The 12,238-nt window shown below is 32.1% G+C and overlaps 1 protein-coding gene across 1 annotated transcript; it reads right to left on the bottom strand.

Moving 5' to 3' along the window:
• Positions 1–10,349: 10,349 nt before the first annotated feature.
• On the bottom strand, positions 10,350–11,234 carry LOC133796664 (BON1-associated protein 2-like). The gene has a single exon (XM_062234277.1). The coding sequence runs from the start codon at positions 11,140–11,142 to the stop codon at positions 10,603–10,605; it is 540 nt and encodes a 179-aa protein (XP_062090261.1). The 5' UTR covers positions 11,143–11,234; the 3' UTR covers positions 10,350–10,602.
• Between the last annotated feature and the right edge of the window lie 1,004 nt (positions 11,235–12,238).

The following is a 12,238-nucleotide window of genomic DNA, read 5'->3' as shown; positions in this document are numbered from 1 at the left end:
TAATGTAGAATAAATATTTAACACAAGGCAAATAACAAATGTAGATTTTCTAAAGTAGTCCTAGAATTTAAGAAATTTGTACTATTTTACCATTTGAATTATAGATTTGTATCATTTTACGTTTCCAATTTATGAAATAAAAAATTATGAATTTTTCACCTCTTTAATTTTTTTTTTAAATACAAACATGAGTTTACAAAAATACCGACTTTTATAATTTTATTATTTAAAAAAAAGAGTGTGTCAAAAAAATTATCAAAAAATAATTTTTTTTAAAAAAATACACTTATAATAAACTAAAAAAAAAAAGCAAAATTATAGCAAAAAATAAACTAAAAAATTACTAAGTATCAACCAAAAAATAAGGAAAAAACAAATCTAAAATATACTAAAAAAACTATTTCTAAAAAGACGTTAGATGTAAGATTTGTATAATTTTTCAATTCACAACTATATTCTACAAGACTAGGCTAATAAATACAGACTGAAACTAGCGTGCCGCAAAATTTAACTCACAACTCCATCTCTTTTTCTCTCTTTCTCTCTCTTTTCGTTTTTTTTTCCTTGCTTTCCCATTGCCTAGAATCAAATAAGAAAAACCAATTAATGCACTATCTAAATTTTGTACTAAATTTAGCAAAAAAAAATAAGTTAGTGTTATATTTAGTCTAATATTTACAATTGTGATCCAATACACAAGATGCAAATTAACACAAATAATCAATAATTCATTCAATATTTATTGAGAATTTACAAAATTATGTACTCCAAAAAATTTATCATTAAAAAATAAATAAAAAATGATATATGGTTGGTCATTAATTGTCAACTACTCAATTATAATAATTAGTGGCAATATGATAATAAATAAATAAAAGTAGCATTTGTTCATGTTCCAAATTTGACTCATGTTATATTTTGTGTCAAATTTGACACAACTTTTAGTATGTGACAAATTTGACACACTTTTTAGAACATCATTGAAGTTATACTTTTTATAAAATGTGTTAAATACATTATTGACACTCCATTAAAGATGCTCTTAGCAGCTTAGAATATGGAGTTTAAGAAAAGTTTGTCATTCTTCTTTTTAAAAAAGAGCTTTATACAAAGTTGTAAATCGCAATGTTTGCATAAACATTGTCTCATAAACTTTCGAAATATACTTCGAACTTTAGAAGTTTATGCAAACACCGGACAATAATATTAGAAAAAGCTCATAAATGATTACAACAAAAAATGTCATTTGCGTCAGTTTCTAACTGCCACAATTGAGTTTTTGCGTTATTTTTATATGTGACGCGAAATCCCATGATGCAAACTAAGTTGGTGTTTGCAACAATGGGGCACTGTCACAAATTACCCACTGACGCAAACGTCAGCCTGCTTTGCGTTAGTGGGGCACTACCCCAAATGTTAAAAACGAGTATTTTTTGCGTCAGTATAAACAGAAACAGTATAATTTTTTTAAACATTTATCTAAAGTTAACGTTTATGATCAAATCTACAAAAGTAATTCAGATTTCAAAGTTAATCTATGTATATAGGTACTCTTGTGTTCTAAATTTCTAAGTATTAAACCTACTTAAACTAAAATTTTCTCACAAACTTGCTCATTTGCTAACTGAGATACGTCATAATTGATTCAGGCCACTCATCTCGTATCTCGTTAATTTCGCGAGTCGAATATGATGTCGTATTCGTAAACTAATTAGAAAATATTTAAAATAATAAATTAGAAATCATCCAAATAAAATCATGGACGATAGTTTAAATTAAAATTAAAAGGTAAAACAATACATCATTTTGCAAGTAGGTCTTTGGTCTAGGCTGTGAAATCAACTCTCTAGCAAACTTCATAATGTAAAAGCCACACTCAGTTGGCTCAGTTTTGTTTCGACATTATTACAACATAGTTATCCAAATTTAAGTATTATATTTAGCAAGTTTTTATAATAAAAATATGTCAAAAACTTTAATATGATAAATAATATAATTTACTTACCACAGGAACACAAACTTTTAGATTGATTGACTCTTTTTGTCTTCGGTGTGTATCATATTGATCAAATACCCTGCAGAAAATATTAATATTTACCCAGTTAAGAGTTTGAAATGAAATCATAAATTAAGTAATATGTATAACTAACATGATAATTATCTCCTTGATTTCTGGACAAAAATGTGAGTTTACAGGATCCAAAAAAGCTACTGAATGACTGTGTGGCTGAATTAATACTAACATCCAATGATAGATACAATAAAAAAACCTACCATCCTTTACTCTATCTTTGGCATGCCAAATTAAATTTTTAGCATGATCATCATTTTGGTACAACCGAACCAAACGAGGTATCGGTGACAGATACCATAAAACCTTTGCAGGGACACATTTTTTAACTGCATCTAAATTTTTTTTCTTTTGCCATCTAGACTTGCCACATGTCGGACATGCAATTGCATCAACAAATCTATTTCGATATGAGATGCAATCATTAGGACAAGATGTATTTTTTTCATATTGCATGCCTAAGGAACGCAATGTCTTATTTGCTTCATAAAAATGAAGACAACATTTCATTACCTTCGGGTAATAATTCTCCTAAAAATGTTAATAACTCTGTCATTCCATTATCACTCCACCTATGTTTGGCTTTTAAGTTATACAACCTAAGCAGTGCTAATAATTTAGTAAACCTTGTACAATTAGGGAAAATAGGTTTCTCAACATCTTCTAAGATTGACTGAAATTTAATTGGATCCACATGTGATTCATATTGTGCATCATCAATCATTTATGCAATATCATCAACTTCGTAATCCACATCAAAATACTTATTATTCTTAGATGGTCTCTCATCAGTGACTTTCATTATTTCTCCGTGCAAAAAACATACTTTATAATTTTTGTCTATTCCATTCCTAAATAAGTGATATTTTATTTTAAAAATTGACATCCTGACAACGTTACCACACTTAACACAAGGACAAGAAATGCTATTTGGAGATTGAGTATATCTTGCACAAAATTGCAAGAAAAACTCAACTTCATTCATATATTTCACAGATAACTTATCCCCTGACATCCAATCTCTATCCATTGTCAAACTTCACAAAAAAAAAAACAAACAAACAAAGAAAAAAAAATTAACAATTATGTTCGTGGATTACCTAATTGACAAGTAAATAAAAGAAACAATATGTCCAAAAGAAATTGGGCAACATTTCCCATATATCTATCACATTTCCCAAATTTAAAACGTGCATGTATACAACACATTATATACACAAAAATATTCAACAGATCAATCAAACATGCATAATTCTCATATTACTAAATCTTAGAAAAAATTAGGCAGCATTTCCCATATTTTTATCATATTTTCCAAAAATTAAATAAACATATATCCATCATATAAACACAATAATTAAATTAATCAATCAAACATGCATAATTACAGCGTTATATCACCGCAACACACAGTCGCAAAACTTATCTCCACTATTTGATAATTCATACATTCCACTAAGTTCAATATCTTAATTATACATTAAGGTTTAAAATATTACATCTAATATACAATCCTCCAAAGTCTAATCTCAACAACAAAGTTGTCAACAAAATACCTACTCAAATATAACAATAAACAAAAAAATAATAAAAAAGTTGACAAAATATAAGGAAAAATATATTAAAGGTATATTGTAACTAAATAAACAATAAAATGCTTAAAGAGAACAAATAATTTGTTATATGTACTCATTTAAATAAACTCGAAATAAAATATTTATTTTTATAAAAAGTTAACAAATCACATAAAGCAAAATTGACTATTAACATCCTAACTAAATCAATAAGAAAATATAACTTAAAGAAAACAAACAATTTAATATATACATATTTAAACAATTAAACCCAAAATTTAAAAAGTTAACAAAATATAAACAAAAATTTACTCAAAATATTCAAACTAAATAATTAATAAATTGGAAATTATACAAAATATATACATTAATATATATACTCATTTACATAAATAAATATGAAATTAAATTAAATTTAAAAAATATTGAAAAAGTTAACAAAAAATAAAGAAATTATAATAAAAAAATTCTAAAAAAATAAAATATTAAAATGTAAAGTTTAAACCTAAAACAATTAAATAATCATTATTATAAAACTATCCAAAAATTAAAAAATCCGAAATATAGTCTATTTATAAAAAAAATCACAAAAATTAAATTTAAATCATAAAAATTAATAAAATTGCACTTACTTGTGGTAATTGAGCAATGTGGGTTCTTGAGGTAAAAAATCCAAAAAAACTAATAAAGTTTATGAGTTTTCAAATAATAATCTTCAAAAATACAAAATCTAAAAAAAAAAAATTTTAAAATTATATATAAGATTCATAAACATATATATCATCATTTTTACATTAAAATTGAAAAAAAAAAAAAAAAAACTTACCAAAAGGAGGGAAAACTCGTTGGGGCGCCGCTGGTTCTTCAGTTTTTTTTTTTTAAAGTTAGGTTTGCAATGGCTGTCTCGGGGACGAAAGGGGCTTAATTCATTTAACGGGTCATTTGCGTCAATGGGCCACTGACGCAAGTAGTCTCGTTAACAGCGTCAGTGGCCCACTGACGCAAACGACCTCGTTCAACGCCATCAGTGTATGTTATGACGCAATTTCCCCCGCATTTGTGGCATTGCCCAACTGCCACAAATATTAATTATTGGTCAATAGCGTCAGTCAAATGCGTTGACTGAGTTGACTGATGCGTTTGAGTGACACAATTGTCTTTTGTTGTAGTAATGAACCCAACATTTTACTTTTCCTTTAACTAAATTATTTGTTCCACCGTAGCCACCAAAACTTGTGCCTCTAAATCAGCTCCGGCAACATTCTGATCTCGAATGTGGGCACCGACAAAGCTGAAGCACCAGCTCTCAGCGAGCAGAGCAAAGAAGGGAAGACAATTCTCAAGTTGTTCGTTAATGGTTATGTAACGCCCTGGATAACCAAGACTGTTACACTGTGTGTTTAAGATAGTGCAAGACTTGCTAATCAAGTCATTTAAACAAAATGTGAATCCAACGTCATCAATGGATTAGGAATAAAAGATTTTGGTCACAAACATGCTATTTTCATTAAAAATGACAATTTAATACATGGAAACTCAAAACAGGGTTTAGATGACTTAGTACAACAAATTCCAAAAGTTATAAATAATTAAAGCCACTCTAATGGCAAAATACACATTTTAGGTTTCCGTCCTTGTACAATTCCCCGACCGTGGCGGCCGAGCAGCTGACAATGTACACCTCGCCCCCAGAGCTCTCCAACTCATGGTTGATTTAGCATACCCTTGCCTTTACCTACACCACTTAGCACCCGTGAGCCGAGGCCCAGCAAAGAAGCATGATATCATAGCAAGATCAACATCAATAATCAAATATTCCACAATGCATAACCAGGAATTCGACAATTCATAACATTTATCCAATCAGTGATAACACTCAACAAATTAACAATTTGTCATCCAGACAATCAACAAGCCATATCCACAACACAATATTCACATTCATAATCAACAGTTTATCACATCTGTCAAATAATATTCAAGGTCGGCGCCCTTAGGTCGCACCCTCTCTTTAACTCACTGTCTTCGGTTCACTTAGGCCGCCCCCAGTGTTATACCCACTGACTCCAGCTAGCTTAACCGAGCTCAGTGATAAATAAGCTGCCTCAGCTACCAGTGGCTGAGCCGCGCCCTGTGCGCAAATTATTGATTCCAACACTCTTAGGCCGGTTATCGCATGTCCCATGGCATAATACCATCTCACGACATGATAAACAAATATAGGGAGATCTTAGTCCCATCATGTTCACATGGTTAATCACATTCACATAACAAAGCATACAAACATAGGGAACACTTAGTCCCAACCTAACCACATAATTAGGTGCAACTTTCTTACCTTTAGATTTCGCTAGCTCGTTCAATTGATCCTCAAGCACGACCCCGTCTAAACCTTAGTGCGTACCTAGTCACAGACATAGATCAGAATCACCACCAAACTTCAAATCCAACACCTAGCCTCGGGACCAATCCCGAGCCCCCAGGAAGCCCTAATTCCACCAAACGGGGTGGTGGAATCAAACCCCGAGCCTCCGGGAAAAAACCCTAAGAACAAACTCAAAAACCCCTTTCTGGAGACAGGGTAGCGCTACAACGCTCTAAGGAGGGCGCTATAGCGCTACAAACAGAAACAAAACACCCAAAAATCCCTAGCCTAGCATTGTAGCGCCCAAAGGCTAGCGCTACAGCGCTAGTCACAGACCAGCAACACTCTGTTTTCCCTTCTTTGATTTTCCTCGAACCAAAACCCCTTGGAACCCTTCCAACCCTCAAATACACACTAAATTGAGTCTACCATCACCTATATCTCACCCCATACAACTCAATAACTCAAGACTTAACCACATGCATCATCAAACTAGAAAAACAACATTGAACCCAATAATTGAAAGATCCAACCAGAAACTCAGAAACTTAGAACATCAAAGCCAGAACTTGTTACCTTCTATGGAGGATTTCGACCTTAAGTTATCCCTAGCATCCAACCAGCCTCAAGCCCTTCAACTCCTCAAGTTCATATCCCTTTATTCCATCCAAAACTCTAGCTTAGAAACCATCTCATTAAAACCCAGAAAAACACATCACGTAAACCTTAAAACTTACCTCAATTGACTGGCTAAACCCTGCTAGTTCTTCCAGCTTCACCAAGGTCCTTAGCCCTAAGCTCCATCCTGAGCTTACCCTGGAATTCCAGCTCCAAAACTCACAAGGAATGGTGAAGAGATGACCCAGCCGAAAGAGAGAGAGAGAGATAACTCTATATGTTCTGTTTTTCTCTCCTTCCTTCTTCTTTTCTTTTCCTTAAGCTTCTGAGTTTATCTACAACTTCCAATAAGATTATAAAGCAGAATATAACCTATCCTTTAGTAAGCCAAATGACCACCTTGCCCTCCCAATAATAACTAAACCTTTAAATCACTCTAGGGAATTTTGGTCATTACTCCCAATTCCCGCTAACTCCTTTAGTGTCTATAATATTTACCACTTACTTTTCGATGCCCAACTAATCACCAATTATATTTCTCAATATCAAATCGTCTCCAATATATTCTCCAAATTCCCAAATACATCCCCAGGCTCACCCCGAGCCGGGTATAAATCTCCGCTGTGACTTTCCCGCTAAACCGCTTGTTAGGATCGCCTCGAGTCACAAGCTGCAAACATATCCACATAATAATGTGGTTTCAAAATTAGCCTACCAATATACACACAAGTATGCAATTACGCTCTCAATGAGCCAAATTACCAAAATACCCTCACAACAAAGTATATAGCCCCATGCATGCCTTTATCATCATATAATAATATGACCCACATAATCATGCATATAATCATATAATAGCACAATAAATCAATTATGGCCCTCCCGATCTCCTAATCAAGGTCCTAAACCTTATTAGGAAATTTGAGTCGTTACAGGTTATGGCTTAGAAATTCTGGTTGCTGAGTGTAGTCTTCTCCATGATGGGATTGGGTTGTGATGAGTTTGGCTTAGGAGATGTTCAACTGTTTAAAAATCTCGGCCGTCATATTGTTCATCGTTGTTGCCCTAAAAATATAATAAAAAGAAAACAGAGAACGTAAAATTGATGGGAAAAAAATCTCGGTTAACCGTATAAAGAATTTTTTTCTTTATTTGTGTACTGCTTCATTATTTAACTTTTGAATTTCACAACATTCTAACAAAAACGCTAATAGTGCAATGTAAGAGACTGCCATAAATAAAATATAACCTTATCATGTAAAAATAGAGATAACGCTAACTACATCAAAATTAACTATATATCATAATGTACTATTTATTTTTAATATTATGTCAAAATAAGGCACAATATTGTGTATAATATTTGTGATATTTTTTGTCATTATATTTGCACCCCAAAATTTGATTAGTACACTCCATTTTGTTAAAATCTATCTACGTACACGAGTCACTTTTATTAAAATTTGTGTTAAAGTTTCAATAAAGAGCAATTTCACATAGTATTTCTTAATACCAAATTGTGCCTATGTACAAATGACCACATCTAGACTATTTATAGACTTGGTTACAATAATATTATTCCCACAAGTTTAGGGAAGTTACAATATATATTCAAATTTAAATTCAAATATATATTTGAATGATAATAAAATTTAAATGTATTATTTATATAGGAATTCCCATAAAATAGAATTTCATACACGGTTTAATCTAATCCCAAAGAAATAGGGATTTCCCAATAACTCCCCGTGTGTATATTTAGCGCGTCTTTAAGCTTGAACACTGCCTCAATGTGCTTTTGAGATCATGTAGTTTCGAGCTCACCATTCCAGTTGTCCCCACCTCCTTGCTCGATTAGTCTGTCGAACTCATCTCTTGGAGGAGACTGATGTCTTCGAGCCTACAAAGTATACTCGAGCGCTGATGACGTAGCTCTAGAACTTCGTAACAATTTGTACAAGTATAATGCTAACACTTATTAATCTCGAGCTTCACTTTACAAGCCTACATTTCGAGGCTACTTATTTATTATCGAAATTTGGGTATAACATAATATATATTATATTTTTTTTTCAACTTGTGCTTATATTTTTCTATTTTTTTTTCTATTTCATATTCTACAATATACATATAAATAATAAATATTTTTAAATATTTCTATAAAAAAATTAAAACAAAAAATATATAAATACTTGTTAAAATAAGAGTTTTTTTTCTAAGAAATTATACATTATTTAAAAAATGATGAAAATAATATAAAAACAAATTATTAAAATTAACAAAAAATGACATTAAAGAATGTCAAAAAAAAAATATTGAGAAAAAGTGTTAGAAATAATTTTAAAAATTAATTGGATGATTTTATATATTCTCGAGATACAAATATAATGCCCATATTTTTTTAGTATAGGTTGTATTACTTATAAGTTAATAAATTAATTACATAAGAAAAAATATAAAAATAATGGAATGTGTTGTTAGCTGAATTGATTACATATAAAAATAATTAGTTAGTCAATTAAATGTATTGCAACTAATTTGATTGAATATTGGTTAAGAAAATACTAAAAGAATTCACACGGTGTCTCTAGTAATTAATGTGTCCTTAATATGATAATGCGCGCTGGTTAGGCAAGCGTGCTCACCAATAGTACACTTCGCACGTTGGTGCGGGCAGATAAGATTGTCTTCAGAATTGGCACATAAATTTTGTAATAACCTTGAAGCATATGTGAGAACTGGCATTCCATTCAATGATGCTTTTAACAAAATTTAAACACCACCCATTGACTCATATGTGCATCATTGAGATTATAAATAAGATTCATGAGATTTATTTATAGGAAGGAAATTTTGTATTAAGAGAGAACGAGTGTTTTTATACACAATTTTTGTATTCCACTTTAAAGCTTGTGAAACTTAGTGAATCATAGTTTGCTGATCCTAAGTTTCAAGATTTACATCAATAAAATCATTAAATTGACGTAGGTTATTACCCATCTCTGAGACCGAACCACTATAAAACATTCGTGTCGTTTAGTTCTTGCATTCAGCTTATAAATTCTTATTGTTTTAGTGATTTTGTGTTGTTGACTAAATCTTTAGTCAATAGTGATAAATAAGAAATTGTCTTTGCCCCGCATCATTTACATCGCTAGTTGTAGTGTCAATATTCTCATTGTAAATTTATAGTGCATACGATATATATTTCATACTTTTATGTAAGCCCGATCTTAGATATATGTAGGTTAGACATGTGCTTTAATTATACAATAAGACCCAAATTTTTTAAAATTATCAATTTATATATAAATTTTTTTAAATAACATATTTCATATTCAACCTCTCATAAACGATTTGGTTGCTTTGAAATTTTTGAAATAGTATATTTTAAAATAGCATATGGTCCTTGCTTACTCTTCACTACTTCTAATGAAAGCAACCAAAAAAAGGATTTCGTTGAGCAAATAAATACACGTTGGTTTGCTTAATTGGTGATTTAAAGTTAAAAGGTGAGGGAGATGGTTGTGAATCTTTCTATTTATAATTTTACATGTAATTTTCATATTTATTCTTAAAATATTGTTTGTTAAGAACAGTAACCAAGCTTAGAAGGTCATGTTTTAGGGGAATAATAATTAAGCTTGGAAGTGCGGAGAGGACAATAATTATATGTAGACGTACGATTTTGAATAATTGTAGCAGAGAAAACCCAAAATAATTAAGCATAAATTACTGATTTTTCTTATGATAAATGTATATAAATTGAAAATGAGAATTGTTACAACATCTGATATGACATTTCATGATTATAATTTAAGTAATAGCACCTTAGCAATTCTTATTGAAAATAGTCAATAAAAATAAATGTACAAATTGAGTTTCAATTAAGCTGATAAAGCAATACTTTCCACTGGAATACTCGTTATTCAATTAAGTCAAAATAGTTATTCGTTGTTGTTAGGAAATTTCCATTAATGTGAGACGGACCAAACGGGAAACCCAGTCACAACGCCACCCAAGTTATTCTTCCCGACCGGAACTCCAACCACCGGAGACGACGCCAACGACGCAGAAGACGCCGCGCACGAACGCTCCGGCGCTGCCGCAAACTTGGTTTTCACTGACAAATTGATAATCCCGTTCCTTTCGCCTTTCTGATCCCTCAATCTGTAACTCAAGAAATGTAAGTAACTCTCCGGTACGTACCCACCGGAAATGTCCGAGATGGGAACCGAAGCCATTCCGACGAGTCTGTTACCAATCGCAGTTCTGCAGTGAACCTCGACGGTCAATGCCGCTGCGTGGACCGGCAAGTCAAGGACGAGTTTTTCATTCCAGTTTGGGTTGCTACCGCCCTCGGTATCGATCTCGGTCTTCCGGAAAACGTTTCTGCTATTGGATCGAACAACGACGAATGCGTTTTTCTTGATGGATTTCAGGTCGATCCGGAGGTTTTCGCCTGATAAGACAGTGATTTCAATAGCTGGCGATGAGGAGTAAGACTTGGCCATTGTAGAAACGATTTTGTGTATAGTGAGGAGAGAGGGGGAATAATTATTGGGTGAGATGAGATAGGTTGGAAAATCAATAATATTCTAAAATTAAGTTTGGTTAGCTATTTATAGGATGGCAATTGAGAATTTGAGAAGGTTAATGGAATTGGGTAAGGATGGCAAAATGGGGCGGGGCGGGGCGGGGCGGGGCGGGGCGGGGCAGCCCCGACCCGCTAGGAATTTAAACGGGGCGGGGCCGCCCGTCTTAATTTTTTTTTTCTATACTCTAATTTAATTCTCTCATGCTACTTATATACATAGTACGTAAAATTGACATTTTATATGTGGTTTAGAATATTTTTTAATTCTATATAGACTAGAAAGAATTATAAATATTGAAAAATATGTTTTATATAATTCATCCTTATTCTTGTATTTATTTTGTAAATGTTAAAATAAAAAAACAAAATATAATATTTAATGGTGTAGTTGATACCAAGTGTAAAATATAAAGATTACAATAAAAAATAATATTTAGGAGTAGGAAAAATTTTAAAATTATAATTTAATGTTTTTTTAAAAAAAAAGAAGTTAAATTGGGCAAATGGGGCGGGACAGACCCGCTCCGATTAAGCCGGGGTGGGGCGACCCGCCCCGCTCCAAGAAACTAATCGGGGCGAGCCGGGGCAAAATTTTCGCGGGACGGGACGGGGCGGAAGCGGGGCGGGGCAGACCCGCCCCATTTACATCCCTAGAATTGGGACAGAAAGAGAGGATGTTGTTCGTTTGAACTACTGTGAAAGTTCGCTCAACAAAAGTGAAACGCGGTCTTTGAATTTTTTTTTTGTTGATAAGTTGAATATACTATTCCACTCATTTAGTGAGTCACCATTATTATTAATTTATTTATTTTAGAATGAACTGGCACGAAATGGCGTAATCTAAAATTTAAATTTATAGAATAAAAAAGTAGACACAACGTCACCAAAGCCAGTAGGTATTGTTGACTATTTTCATCTATTTAATAATTTAGTGTTTTTTGTTGCGGAAGAACACCTGAAACAACAAACAAGTTTAAAAAAGCGTTTAAGTTTAATCCACTGCCGCGTCAATA

Source organism: Humulus lupulus, chromosome 8 (genome assembly GCF_963169125.1).
Source record: "Humulus lupulus chromosome 8, drHumLupu1.1, whole genome shotgun sequence".
Taxonomy (NCBI): domain Eukaryota; kingdom Viridiplantae; phylum Streptophyta; class Magnoliopsida; order Rosales; family Cannabaceae; genus Humulus; species Humulus lupulus.
This window is presented reverse-complemented; position numbering and strand designations above follow the sequence as displayed.